The sequence below is a fragment of the Oncorhynchus mykiss genome, chromosome 24 (assembly GCF_057628025.1).
Source record: "Oncorhynchus mykiss isolate SJ-2025 chromosome 24, ASM5762802v1, whole genome shotgun sequence".
In the NCBI taxonomy this organism is placed as follows: domain Eukaryota; kingdom Metazoa; phylum Chordata; class Actinopteri; order Salmoniformes; family Salmonidae; genus Oncorhynchus; species Oncorhynchus mykiss.
The window spans coordinates 32772321-32787605 of NC_143045.1; the positions used below are offsets into that span (position 1 = coordinate 32772321).

Below are 15285 nucleotides of genomic sequence, written 5' to 3' on the forward strand. Positions count from 1 at the left end.
TCTGTTGTATCATGGAGTGGCTTCAACATGACGCACCTGAAAAACGTATTTAATCTGCCAATTCCTGACCAAATGAACACTGACTGTCCCCAAATTCTCATCAAGCCATCCCTTCGTCAAGCCACCACGACGTCAAGCCACCACGACGTCAAGCCACCACGACGTCAAGCCACCACGACGTCAAGCCAGTGGATAATGACATCATTCAGAGTCACTACTTCTATGGGCCTGCTTCCTCAGGTACAGTGGTTGAAGGGAAAGACAAACTCACTTCTTCTGCAGATCATGCAGGCTCTGCTCAGCCCTCTGTAGACCATCCAGGTCCGTCATCATCTTCTTCATGTGGTCCTTGGAGTAACGGTTCTGGATGTAGGCGAACCAGCAGCCTCCAATGCCGATCACTATGGACACCACCAGCATGAAGTCCTTCAGGTGGTTATGAGTGTTCACTGGGGAGAGAGAGAAGTGTTAGGTTAAAAGGTATACTTCAGGATTTTGGCAATGAAGACCTTAATGTCCTTCCCCTAGCGTTAGCGCAAAGATTGTACGTTTATGGTAACAGCTAGTATGCTAGCAGATACCATAGGCTTCCAGTCATTGTGCTAACGCTATTTAGCATTGGCTCGCGAAACTCTCTTTAACCTCCATACTGGATGCAGAGACATAAAAACAGTACATATCGTTTTCGGATTGTCCCTTCATCCAACAAAACTCATTGGTGGTGAACTAGTGTTGTGAAAGTGTGTGAAACTAAATGAACTCAAGTCATGGTACAGTGGCGAGGTCTCTCCAGGAGAGATGTGCGGTAGTAGTTAGGATCCGTTGAGGAGGCACCAGGCTAAAAGACCAAGGTAAAGGCAGATTAACACACTATTTACATGAGGCGACGAATCAAAGCCCCGGCAGCCTCGGTCTTGCCCTTCCTGTCCTCTGGAGGCAAGGGGTTCGGCCCATGTAGAGAGGTGTGAATGTCCTCTGTCATAATGTTGCCATCCTAATGGATTCAGAACAGTCCCATTCCTCACAGTCACTGCCAGCACGCCAACCAGGCAGGCAGCAACTAACACTCATGTAAAATCAGCCAAGAGGCCTGAGACGTGATCCATCCATCATCCTTAAAGAACAGACAGGTGAAGACTACATTCTCTTAAAGCTGTGGAAGCTGAGACGTCGTAGGGCCTTATAAAGGGACAAGATCTGAGCTAACGCATGATCTCTTAGCAAGCACAGCACTTATGTCCTGGAGTGAAACAAAATAGGAAGTGGAGTGTCAGCTAAAGCCTGGGCCTGGCATCTCTTTATACAGGCGCATAGAGGGCGTGCCAACTTACAAACAAGCCTTACACACTAAGCTCTCTCGGCTGGCTGTTATTGAGGAACAAAAGACCTCCCTTCGCCTCACAGAAAAACAACCTCCACGCTGACACCGACATAGGTTATTGATGTAGAGTAATGATGCATGGCAATGTGCTCATTAGGCCAGCAATGTTTTCTTGCCCTCTGTCATCAGTCAAGAGCTGTGTGTGTGGGCTCTTGTAGCCTCGTCTACACAATCCAGTACAAACACAGTTGGCCATTAACAGCAGAACTTGGCCGGATAGAGAAGAACATTTATGACTAGACTGGTGTCAGAGCAGTATTACAGAAACAAGGTGAACCACATGACGGTGGCCTAGCCCTTTCCCTTATAAAGCTCTAGGGCAGGGGTACCCAATTGCACTCAGCCCTGGGACGATTTTTTCCTTGAGCAGATGTTCGGGGACCGGAACATAGTTCTAAATCATTTGTACGCTGCAAATTTACCACTATAATCTCAAACAGATATAGTATTTGATCAAAACTGAACTATTTCAAACCTTGATTACAATGGGATACAATCACATATCCCTCTATTTAATACCTGGGAAATTAAAAATCACTATGCTGATTTGATGTTGATTTTACAGTCTTATCTCCAACACACAGGAGAGATAACATGGTTTCTATTATTATTATTATCTAATATACATCAGGCCAATCATCCGTTCCCTCCCGCAGGAAAACAACTCCCTCTCGCATTGCTTTCAGCGTCTTCGCTATCAATTTGTCTTGGGTCTGCAGCATTAGAATCCTACTCTTCATCTGTGGAAGACCAGACAGAGAAATATCTGATCCCTATGGACATCCTCTACCAAATCATTTGCATCTCCTGTTGCTACAGTTCAATTACTGGTCGTTGAATAGAACCAGTTCAACACACACAAACAGGCAGAATAAAAACGGCTAACTAACTGCCAGAATAAAACGGTTAACTGTAACTGCCAGAATAAAACGGTTAACTGCCAGAATAAAACGGTTAACTGCCAGAATAAAACGGTTAACTGTAACTGCCAGAATTAAACGGTTAACTGTAACTGCCAGAATAAAACGGTTAACTGCCAGAATAAAACGGTTAACTGTAACTGCCAGAATAAAACGGTTAACTGTAACTGCCAGAATAAAACGGTTAACTGTAACTGCCAGAATAAAACGGTTAACTGCCAGAATAAAACGGTTAACTGCCAGAATAAAACGGTTAACTGCCAGAATAAAACGGTTAACTGTAACTGCCAGAATAAAACGGTTAACTGTCCGAACAAAACTGTTAACTGCCAGAATAAAACGGTTAACTGCCAGAATAAAACGGTTAACTGCCAGAATAAAATGGTTAACTGCCAGAATAAAATGGTTAACTGCCAGAATAAAATGGTTAACTGCCAGAATAAAACGGTTAACTGTAACTGCCAGAATAAAACGGTTAACTGCCAAAATAAAACGGTTAACTGTAACTGCCAGAATAAAACGGGTAACTAACTGCCAGAATAAAATGGTTAACAAATGGTTAACTGTAACTGCCAGAATAAAATGGGTAACTAACTGCCAGAATAAAACGGGTAACTAACTGCCAGAATAAAACGGGTAACTAACTGCCAGAATAAAATGGTTAACAAATGGTTAACTGTAACTGCCAGAATAAAACGGGTAACTGTAACTGCCAGAATAAAACGGGTAACTGTAACTGCCAGAATAAAACGAGTAACTGTAACTGCCAGAATAAAACGGGTAACTCACTGCCAGAATAAAACGGGTAACTAACTGCCAGAATAAAACGGGTAACTAACTGCCAGAATAAAACGGGTAACTAACTGCCAGAATAAAACGGGTAACTAACTGCCAGAATAAAACGGGTAACTAACTGCCAGAATAAAACGGGTAACTAACGGCCAAAATAAAACGGTTAACTGTAACTGCCAGAATAAAACGGTTAACTGTAACTGCCAGAATAAAATGGTTAACTGTAACTGCCAGAATAAAATGGTTAACTGGCAGAATAAAATGGTTAACTGTAACTGCCAAAATAAAACGGGTAACTGTAACTGCCAGAATAAAATGGTTAACTGGCAGAATAAAATGGTTAACTGTAACTGCCAAAATAAAACGGGTAACTGTAACTGCCAGAATAAAATGGGTAACTGCCAGAATAAAACGGGTAATTGCCAGAATAAAACGGGTAACTGCCAGAATAAAATGGTTAACTGTAACTGCCAAAATAAAATGGTTAAGTGTAACTGCCAAAATAAAATGGTTAACTGGCAGAATAAAATGGTTAACTGTAACTGCCAAAATAAAACGGGTAACTGTAACTGCCAGAATAAAACGGGTAACTGCCAGAATAAAACGGGTAACTGCCAGAATAAAATGGGTAACTGCCAGAATAAAACGGGTAACTGCCAGAATAAAATAGGTAACTGCCAGAATAAAATAGGTAACTGCCAGAATAAAATAGGTAACTGCCAGAATAAGGAAACCCTTCAGTAAATGAGGGATACAAAGTATATTGAAAGCAAGTGTGGTTCCTGAGTTAAATAAGCAGTTAACATTACATTACATTATGATCTACATGTATATAAATGCCCAGTTCCCATTATTTTGGCAACTATGGATAGAAGAGATCTCAGTGACTTTGACAGACTGGTCTCATTAAGGCGTGTGTGTGTCTCAGTCACCAGATCTCAACACAATTGAACACTTATGGGAGATTCTGGAGTGACGCCTGAGACGGTTTTCCACCAACAAAACACCAAATGATGGAATTTTTGGCAGATACCCGTAGGTCTTTTCCTCTAGCTAACACAATCCATTAGCCTTTTCTTTGTCTGAAAACACGTCGCTGATTAGCAGGAATGTTGGCTAGAAAGTCCAAAGTGACATGTCTAACTGACCATTAGACTGGGAACGACTTGGCTCAAACCGGTCTTTCTCGGTTGTCCTTCAGGTGAACAGTCCAGTTGCATCTAATAGGTTGTGAAAAAGGCAGGGGAATGGGTCCACCTTGATAAATGCGTCAGCCATTAAGAGAAGGACAAGTGTCCATTTTTGATGGGGCCCATTGTGAAAGGTGTCTTGAAGTGCTGCTGCTGTGCACAGCCAGTCTGTGGGACGATCAGCAGGACCTGTGGCTTTAGGCTCAGGCTGTCATCTCCAGACGACCTCCTCTCTTCCTCCAGCTGAGACTCTTCACTAAACACACGCACAATGATACATGCCAGACACAGATCCCTAACTCTCCCTTATCCTGCTGCAACCTTCCTATAAAACAACCCAAATTCTCCCCCTCCCCCTTTCCCCTAACACCCCCCCTTCCTCTCCACCCCCCCTCTCTGCATAGTGTCCTCTTCTTTCTCTATTATGGAGAGCAGAGCAGACAGAACTTCAAGGCCAGAGGAAGGACTAAGGCTCATTCATATTCTGGTTTCCTTACATAATCTGACCAGGGATTCTTGATCTACATCCAAAAATGTACATTTATTATATTTTTCACAGACCTGAAAGGTGGTCTCCTGATGTGTTTTAAGCCTTGTTGTATAGAGTTAGAAAAAGAACAACATTGGATGTTCTATTTTTTTTTTTAAGTATGATTTTGAGAGAGAAAAAACAGAAAAAAGAAAAAATAATAATTAAAAACTGGGGGAAAACTGAGAAAACGTAATCAGGCAAAAAACACTGTTTGTATAACTAACCTTGTGGGGACGCACAATTCAGTCCCAGTCAACATCTTATTTTCCCAAATTGGTGTTTGTTGACTATTCTTGTGAAGACATCTGGTCCCCACAAGTATAGTGAAACACACGTGCACACACACACTGCAGCCCCAAAATGTGAGCCATCAGGTTCTCCTTCCCTCCCCTGAGCTAACCCACTGGTACGATTCCCAGGAACCACCTCGTCTGGTGGTGACATGACATCAGCAGGTTCTCCAAAGCCCCAAGGCCAGTCTGACAGGGAATGACCAACAAAATGCCATACATTTCCAGTAGGTAAACAAAATCGGGGGAAACTGGTGTCCAACAACTGATACAGCAGCAGCCTCTGGGGACTAGAGGCTGTTACAACATGAAGTATGTCACTGTGAGATAGCTGTCAGGAACCAACTGCTGCGTGTTTCCTGCTTCACCAGGCCCAGGATTGCTGTGGAAACGACTAATCATGATCCACATAACTACATAACTACAACGGACATGTTCTGTTTCCTGTCCTGTCTAACAGCTTTCACACAGTGCAGGTGCTTTTAACTCCATAACTGGTAGGACTTAGTGCCAGGTTAGGACATGCACCTCGTTAATGAAAGTGCGCACAAGCAAGAGACTGTTGTTTGGTTAGCAATGTTCCGGTATCAATCATGTGATTGCAGAGTTGGCAAAACAAATGGCCACTGGATTGAGGAAAATAATCCTGATCTCATTCTGCCAGGTAGGCTACTTTGTAGTTAACATTTAATTGAGAAGGTTTATAGGAAAGCCTTTCCATCTCTACCAGAAGATAGCGATGATGCTAATGATAACTAACGGCTACACAAAGTAGACACACACAGACAGGGGAATTCCTGTGCCGTTTCAAAAAGTTACAGGAATACATCTAATCACTGATGCATTTTGTCTTATGATTATCTTGGGCAAATGTGTTTATAATAAGTTCAATACATTTATTATTGAGTTCCATTTTAATGTCTGGATTCAATGATTCTGTCCACAACAGTGATTTTATAGGGTCCTAGAGGTGGTTTTATAGGGTCCTAGAGGTGTGGTGTGTTTGTCTCAGTGCCCCAGAGGTGTGGTTTTATAGGGTCCTAGAGGTGTGGATTTATAGGGTCCTAGAGGTGTGGTTTTATAGGGTCCTAGAGGTGCGGTGTGTTTGTCTCAGTGCCCCAGAGGTGTGATTTTACAGGGTTCTAGAGGTGTGGTGGTGTTTGTCTCAGTGCCCCAGAGGTGTGATTTTACAGGGTCCTAGAGGTGTGATTTTACAGGGTCCTAGAGGTGTGGTGGTGTTTGTCTCAGTGCGCCAGAGGTGTGTGCCTAGAATACAGAGTAGCTCAGCCTGAGCATCAACTCACTTCCTCTTCCATAGTAGTGCTCTCTCTCTGCTGAGGCTGGAAAAGCTTTTGGTATGGCACAGAGCACCACAGAATAGCCATTCTAAGGAGGGCTTCACTTACTTTAGGCGAAAGCATGGTGGTTTCTGGCCTCAGAGTAACCCTGCTGATACTCATACAATGATGTTATTTATCAGAGGACATTGTAGCAGAATTTAAATGGATCATACTGATTCACTGTATTCTGTGCTGCAGCAACAAGGCTGACTGCAGGTAGTCCAACTGATGAACTAAAACATATAGGGGGATTCTTATTCTTATTTTATTTTTAGTATTACATTGTTCTTGGTTACTGCATTGTTGGGTTTATAGCTTGCAATAACGACATTTAACTTGTGCATGTGACATTAAAACTTGATAAGAACAGATTTTCCGGCACTGCCAAGCTGCTGCTTGAGACAAAAGAAAACAACTCCAAAATGTGTTCATTAATCAACTGTCTCCCTTTGGAGAGACAAACAGAGCAGACACTGTTCTTCCTCATAGAATTACATTCACAAACAGTCGCTTCAGTATCCAACAGAAATCCTCCTTTATCGGTCTGGGTGAAAGATAAACACACTACTAAACACTAATAGGTAATGTATTGTAATTGTAAAAAAAAAAAAGAGAGAAGGTAATCCACTTACTGAGTGGGGCTCCAAACAGCACAGTGTCCAAGGCCTTGAGCTGCAGCTTCTGAACATGGCTGCGATCCAGCATCTTCAGAATGGACACTGTCAGAGTGGCGTTCTTCACAGCCAGCCTGAAGGAAACAGACAGACAGATTGAGACTCTACAGTGCAGTTAAAGGAAGATTGGAGAAGAGAGAGAGAGAATAGGAGGGTTGGTAGGAAGGACCCTGTGGGTTAACTTACCTGGGCATGATAGTGCCGTTGAAGTGCATCTTGCGGAAGGCATCCACATACTGCGGCAGCTCCACGTGGGTGAGCCACAACACCACATCGTCCACTGTCCAATTGTACACTGCAATACACAAACATGATATTACCACACTATCCTTGCTTCTCAACTCTCTCTAAAGACCGTTTCAGCCTCAGTGATCTCCATCACTGGTTATATGCCAACGTTGAGGCCACGCAGATCCTCACACAGAGAGAGAACATTTGACTCTGCTTTATAATTTATGAGTGTCGCCGTGAGACGAGTGTAGCCAAAAACCCTTAGTGGTATCCGCTATCATAACACACTTAAATGTAGCTACACATGTTGGCCATCTCTCAATAAAAGCCAAAGGGAGACGGGACTGGCAGGGAGTCAGCAGCAGTGAGGTTTGGTGTGGGCTCAGGCTGACTAGCTAGCTGGGTTAATGTGCTTCTGCAGTTTCCTGGCTCCAAACCTCCGCTCTGAGCAAACCCCTGACAGGAAGCTGCAATGCAGAGACTCCGACACAACCAGAGAGGGAAACGGGGGGGTGGGGGGGGGTTTGGAGAGATGGAGGACAGAAGAGAGGTAGGGAGAGGGGAGGGTGGAATGAGAGAGACAGATAAAGAGAGAGGGAGGAAGGAGGGGTAAGGGACAAAGATTAGTAAGTGGAATGCCAGCAGGTCAAGGAGAGGGAGGCGTAGCTGGTACGTCAGTGTGGATGGTTGTTATCTGTGTGTGTACATTCTGATGACAGGTACACTGGTCACCCTCTGCCAGGATGCTTGAGCTGCTAAGTGGTCTGCACTTCATTTGACAATGACGACATACCAACTGATACATTTGACAACTCTGTCTGGGCAGCCTACTAAATAACTATTATTCTACAATGTTGAAAATAGTAATAAAAAATAAAAAAGAAGAACTCTGAAATGAGTAGGTATGTCTAAACTTTTGTCTGGTGCTGTAGCTAACATGGTGTCAGTCAGCAGTGAGACCTCAAACGAGGAGGGCTGGACGGACAGAGCAGCGCTCTCAGAGGAGAACACAGAACACAGTGTACTGAAAGAGATTCATCGTCTGAGACTCTCCTATATGCACACGGATGCACTAAGTGGGGCAGCATGCCTGGAGGGGAGACTGGTTTGTACTGCTAGCCTGTAGAGAGCAGTGACAGAGCGGGAGGCTCCTGTAACACCACAGTGTTAGTTACAGCGTAGTTACAGCACCTTTAGAACCCTTCCAGGTATTCCACAAGTCTTCCACACTGATGAACTGGTCGTCTCCGTGGAAACTGTTGTGCTTGGCTTTGGGATCGTGGTAGTTCAGGTCCTCCCTCAGGAACTGGAGGTCGCCAGGGTCACATGGAGGGAAACAGAAGGGAAGACAGAGAGCAGGTAAGAGAGAAGTGAAAAAAGAACAGGGGGGATGTATCAATCAAATCAGCCAAAAAGATTTTGTTGCCTGTCACTTATAGATGATGGAATCAAACCGTTACGTCAAGGCTGAGGTAGACCTAAGAGACTGCAAAGTGTCAGCTATACCAGGGAAGGATAAAAAGATCTCTGTATGGCGTGCTCAGAGAATAACCAACAGAGGCATGCCCTGAGCCTGCTGCAGACCGGGCTCACTTCACTGTGTGCACCCAGCCTTGTTACTGTAGTACAGTGTGCAGTAGAGAGGAGCCTAGAATTAATGGAACAGCCAGGAACATTATGCTTTATTCACACCACACAGTTGGAGAAGGGGCTAGAAAACAAATGGCCTTTTGCGACTGAATGACAATTAAGACCTAGACATTGTCTTACGAAGTGAATGTCAATAAAGATCTACACGTTTGGCCATGTACATGTATAATATTTTACACTGAAGCTTTACTGGCCTGAGATCCTGTGATGGAAAGTACAAACCTATAACTCCAGTTCTAACAGCAGTGGACAATAGATCATTATTTGATGAGGAACACAAACAGGAAATCAGGTGTTCCTCCTCTACTCTAAACACTCACCAATCTTTCAATCTAATGAGCCTAATCTAAGTAATATCAGACACATTAAGTGTCTCCAGTTCTCTTGAGCAACAACATAGAAGCACAGCAAAAGGGCTTAGATGACATTCAGTTTCCTCCATCGCTAGCCAGCCCCCATGCTGTTATCACTGGGAGGAAGAAGCTTGGCTGCTGTACGACACACACGCCCACACAAAGAACATCTCAAAGAACATGGGCGCAGGACAAGCCATGATGCTGATTTTCCTTCTTCAGAGCATAGTGTGGGTGGTTTTCACTACAGGGCGGACACTCACAATCAATCAGGCAATAAATCATACCGTTTCTTTGACAATGTAGCAGAAAATCCTGGTCCGGTGTGTTTTCTAGCTGCAACATGCTGTTTCAATCATCTTAGTTTTAGATTTTTATTTAACCGTTATTTAACTAGGCAAGTCAGTTAAGAACCAAAAAAAATTCTACAATGACGGCCTACACCAGCCAAACCCAGACGACGCTAGGCCAATTGTGCTCTGCCCTACGGGAAACCGGTTGTGATACAGCCTGGAATCGAAACAGGGTGTCTGTAGTGACGCTTCAAGCACTGCGATGCAGTGACGCTTCAAGCACTACGATGCAGTGCCGCTTCAAGCACTGCGATGCAGTGCCTTAGACCGCTGCACCACTTTAAACGTATGTGGTTCTGTCCTTGAGCTGTTCTTGTCTATTAATATTCTGTATTATGATGTTTCATGTTTTGTGTCGACTCCAGGAAGAGTAGTCTGCTTTTGCAACAGCTAATGGAGATCCTAATCAAATACCCCCAAAAATGATGAAACATGATCATAACATTTTTGTTTCTCTAAGAAGATCCCAGGCATCAGAGCTGTTTCGGTCCAAGCACTCTACATGTCTTGCTCAGCTTTTCTCAGTGCCGGCTCTGAGCCAGAACTGACACTGGAGATATGTGCTTAATTCACAGGCTGGCTGAGCCAGTGTCTCCTTCTCAAACTGCTTAGCCCCTGCAGAAGACGCTGCAGAGGAAGACAGCTCTAGCCCAGACCAGAGCCTCCTGAGGTGGGCCTCTCCTCTCCCAGCCTGGCCGTGGCTACCCTACAGGCCTCTCCTCTCCCAGCCTGGCCGTGGCTGCCCTACAGGCCTCTCCTCTCCCAGCCTGGCCGTGGCTGCTCTACTACTGGTTGCAGTGTGAAAGGAATACTGATATGGGGAGGGGAGGCGAGGTCAGGCCACACAGGTGTCATTTTTGCAGCCCTGACTTCTCTCTGACTGAAGGAATGCCTGGACTGGCCTGGCAATGCTGTGCTGCCTTGCTAAGCTCTTCCAGTCCAAGATGAGGCCCAGGACACCGGTTACACAGCAGAGAGGGGCCTTATCCCAACACTCCCAGGTAAAGACCTTACTGTGAAATGCTTACTTACAAGGCCTTAACTAACAATGCAGTTAAAAAAAAAAGAGTAACAATAAAATAACAATAACAAGGCTATATACAGGGGCCACCGGTACCAGGTCAATAGGCGGAGGTACAGGTTAGTCAAGGTAATTGAGTTAATATGTACATGTAGGTACAGGGGTAAAGTGACAATGCATAGAAAATAAACATTGAATAGCAGGGGGGGGGGTTCAATGCAAATAGTCTGGGTGGACATTTGATTTACTGTTCAGCAGTCTTATGGCTTGGAGGTAGAAACTGTTAAAAAGCCTTTTGGACCTAGACTTGGCGCTCAGGTACCGCATTCCGTGTGTTAGCAGAGAGAACAGCCTATAACTAGGGTGGCTGTAGTCTTTGGCAATTTTTAGGGCCTTGGGTGACAGAAAGCTTAGCCCCAGGTAGGAAAGACTTGAACGGAGCTCATCCAGTTCATTCTCCAATGATTACACGTTGGCCAATAGGACGGATGGTAGAGGAGGGTTATTCACTAGCCAACGAATTCTCACAAGGCACCCGGACCTGTATCAGCGTCTCTTCTTCATGCGAATTATGGGAATTTGGGCCTGGTCAGGTATCAGCAGTATATCCTTAGCGTCTGACTCATTAAAGAAAAAATCTGTCTGGCTTGAGGTGAGTAATCGCTGTTCTGATATCCAGAAGCTCTTTTCTGTCACAAGAGACTGTGGCAGAAACATTATGTACAAAATAAGTTATAAACAACACGCAAAAAACACACAAAATAGCAATTGGTAAGGAGCCTGTAAAACAGGAGCCAACTACTCCAGCGACATAGTAAAAACCAGCAGGGGTTTCTACTCAGTGAACTCAAGCACAGCACTACAACATGAGAAGCACAAATCCACCACTTACTTCAATAGCAAAGTAAAAGCCATTACCGAGCAGCCATTAACTAATCTCATTATCTGCGGCCATCTCCGGAAGGAATCCCTGCTGGTGTATGACAGGGGATTAAAGTACTGATACCGTCTGGCCACTTCACTGTGACTCACATAGACAGGTTTGACTGGTGCCATGCAGGACAGTAGCGACATCCTCTCCAACACATCACAATGTGAAAACTGACAACACCTGTAATCTATCAAATGCTATTGAAATGTATTGAAGTAGGGAACCTGGTGGTGCTACTCACCCAGTCCTTCTCTGACATGCCCACATTGTGTAGGGAACCTGGTGGTGCTACTCACCCAGTCCTTCTCTGACATGCCCACATTGTGTAGGGAACCTGGTGGTACTACTCACACAGTCCTTCTCTTACATGCCCACATTGTGTAGGGAACCTGGTGGTACTACTCACACAGTCCTTCTCTGACATGCCCACATTGTGTAGGGAACCTGGTGGTACTACTCACCCCGTCCGTCTCTGACACATCCACATTGCCATTAGCATCGTCATCCATCTGCTTGTGGATACTGCGGATGGCCTCGAAGCTGAGGATGGTATTTTCATCGTGGCACCGAGGCTCATCGATGCGACAGAGTTCTGAGAGAGAAAAGACAAGTTCAACTTGAGACAACAGTTGTACAGGGCCAGCAATTGTACAGGGCTCCCAACAATACCTGAACTTGGGCGGTAAGTCATATATATTGTATACTGGTAGAAATTTCCAACAGTTTGGGGCGCCCTAAAGCTACGCCACTGCTTGTAAGTTACAAGTTACACTATCAAAGATGTGCCAAATAAATTATTTCCAACTCAGGGCTCCACCTATGCATTTGGTTTGCTAACGCACTAGCTAAGTGGCTGGCTAAGTGGCTGGCTAAGTGGCTGGCTAAGTGGCTGGCTAAGCGGCTGGCTAAGCGGCTGGCTAAGTGGCTGGCTAAGCGGCTGGCTAAGTGGCTGGCTAAGCGGCTGGCTAAGCGGCTGGCTAAGTGGCTGGCTAAGCGGCTGGCTAAGCGGCTGGCTAAGCGGCTGGCTAAGTGGCTGGCTAAGCGGCTGGCTAAGCGGCTGGCTAAGTGGCTGGCTAAGCGGCTGGCTAAGCGGCTGGCTAAGCGGCTAGCTTGCAAGATCAAGCTTCTTAGAGCAGATACAATCTCCTACTGGATCAAGATCCCTGCTGCCAGAATTTGTTTTGTGTGTCAAAAGAATAATGTATATTTAATTTTTTTGTTTGGAAAGAAATAGCGCTCTTTGTGTGCACTGCCAGTAATACCGTATACCCCGGTATGGTACAGGAACGTTTTGAAGGTATCTGGATACAACACAGTAGGTCTGGTGTAGGGTTGTCCACAACAACAAAAAACTTGGTTGACCAAGAGTCTGTTCTTTCGACCAATCAATTGGTCTACATTTTTAAACTTGTATTTTCCCAAATATAGACACACCCTATGTTTGAATAAAATCAACTATATGTAGGCTACTGAGCTTGTCTGATGCACTGCGATTCAAAATGAAGACACAAAATGAAGACACATAAATGACTAAAGAGGGAGACAGATGAATATAGCCTACCCAGAATAAAACAAAAAAATGTATATGTTCTCCTCCTACCCAGATTCTGCCATTAGGCTGCTGAAGGCCACAACAGCAGTCGGCAACCTTTTCCATGTGGAGTGCCAAGCTTTCGTATGATTTCTACTAATCTATGTGCCAGTTTTATATGTACATTTCTGTGGAACAGTTTCATTTCATGTATAATAAAGTCTTCATATCTCAAAATCAATGTCGTGGTTCATCTAAATTCTATCTAAATGATAATGATACAAATATAAAAGTAACTTTTATTGCCATCTACGTAAAAATAGCCTACTTAAAGCCAACAAATAAAAACATTGCAGCCTGCAGGTAGAGAATATCCTGATAAAAATAAATATCCTATTAATCACATTGGCTATAGGGAACATTGTCTGCAAGAAACTTGAAACACTGTATCAACTATTAACTTGGTATGTCCCAAAGCTAGTGCTAGCAAACTTGCAACATTGCATAAAATATTCTGTGTGCTCAGTTTCCCCTGCCACAGACACAGTTGTAGACTATTTGCGCAAGGGATAAGAAGTAATTAGGTAGGCCTTTTTTAGGACTTTTACACCAGATCAGAGCATGACATTTTTTCCTCCTTTCATGCGGAGTGGTAATCGATAGAGAGAAGCAAAAAAATGTATAAAGTAGGCTACATTGAGGAACTACTGTCATTCTCTATGGATGTAAAAACACACTTTATTTACTTGCTTGCTTTTTTATGGGAATAAATGTTATTTGAAAAGCTCCTTTGTGATGGTTAAGACAATCAGAAATAGTATGAAATGGGCACATTTATAGGCCTATATTTGCAGGTAGGCCAGGTAGCCTAGGCCTACTTCTATGCATAATCAGGTGCATGTCCTTACTCAATATTGACAAGAGAGCTGCAAAACAAAAGACAACGAATAATTTGACAACTCGTAAATGGAATGAAATAAACCAACCTTTTTCTAACAAGTGTAGCCTAAGTTGTGCTCTCTGCAAACAACGTGTCCACTCCTACAATGACAACAGTAAGACTATAATAATAATAATAAATCAAATAAATTAACAGAAATTACTATAACTAAACAAATGGGAATTAACAGTAATTGTACTACTGGTGATACTGGTGTGCCATCCCCGCAGCCTCCGCAATGGGTTAGTCCACTCAAACAGGCCTCCGCAATGGATTAGTCCCCTCAGACAGGCCTCCGCAATGGGTTAGTCCACTCAAACAGGCCTCCGCAATGGGTTAGTCCACTCAAACAGGCCTCCGCAATGGGTTAGTCCACTCAAACAGGCCTCCGCAATGGTTTAGTCCACTCAGACAGGCCTCCGCAATGGATTAGTCCACTCAGACAGGCCTCCGCAATGGATTAGTCCACTCAGACAGGCCTCCACAATGGATTAGTCCACTCAGACAGGCCTCCACAATGGATTAGTCCACTCAGACAGGCCTCCACAATGGATTAGTCCACTCAGACAGGCCTCCACAATGGATTAGTCCACTCAGACAGGTATGAATCAGACAGGTATGAATCAGACAGGTATGAATCAGACAGGTGTCTCGTGTGCCATAAATCATTTTTGTATATTTGCCACTGCTCCCACCCAAAAATCTTGGTGAACCAACAGCCTATTGACCAAACAAACAATCGACCAGTCAACTAAATGGGGTCAGCCCTAGTCTAGTGACAATCAGCTTGTAACACACTTCAGCTTATGGGTAGGCTAACAACAGCCAAAATGATGTCCACCTTGAAACCAAAGCAAGCCATTTGTTCAAATGCACATTGTGGCCTAGGAACTTTGCTGCTCACCGCAGAAAACCACAGGGTTGTTAAATGTAGCAGAACATTAACTAAACCTAGCAAGAGGCTATTTATAACCAGGCTGTGTTGTGGGGGGGGGGGGGTAGCTGCTTTCTTTTCAACAGTGTAACCTGAGTGTTGTCAACACATTGTTGTCAACACTCAGAATGACAAGGGTGCTGATGTTATGTCATCAATCCCAGTGCAACACGTGTGTAGGGAAGTAGAGTTGTGGTGAGGGAGAAGTCAAAGACCAGAGGG

The 15285-nt window shown here is 44.2% G+C and overlaps 1 protein-coding gene across 6 annotated transcripts in view; it reads right to left on the reverse strand.

Annotated features, from left to right (window-relative positions):
• LOC110503167 (stromal interaction molecule 1) overlaps nucleotides 1-15285 on the reverse strand; it is a 57865-nt gene that overhangs the window by 30619 nt on the left and 11961 nt on the right. For all 6 annotated transcript variants that reach the window (XM_021581520.3, XM_090218879.1, XM_090218883.1 and 3 more), the window contains exons 3-7: nucleotides 12120-12250; nucleotides 8542-8656; nucleotides 7306-7414; nucleotides 7078-7193; nucleotides 272-449 (exon numbers count right to left, since the gene is read on the reverse strand). In XM_021581520.3, coding sequence (XP_021437195.2) covers nucleotides 272-449; nucleotides 7078-7193; nucleotides 7306-7414; nucleotides 8542-8656; nucleotides 12120-12250 — 649 coding nt within the window. The remainder of the gene's footprint in view (nucleotides 1-271; nucleotides 450-7077; nucleotides 7194-7305; nucleotides 7415-8541; nucleotides 8657-12119; nucleotides 12251-15285) is intronic.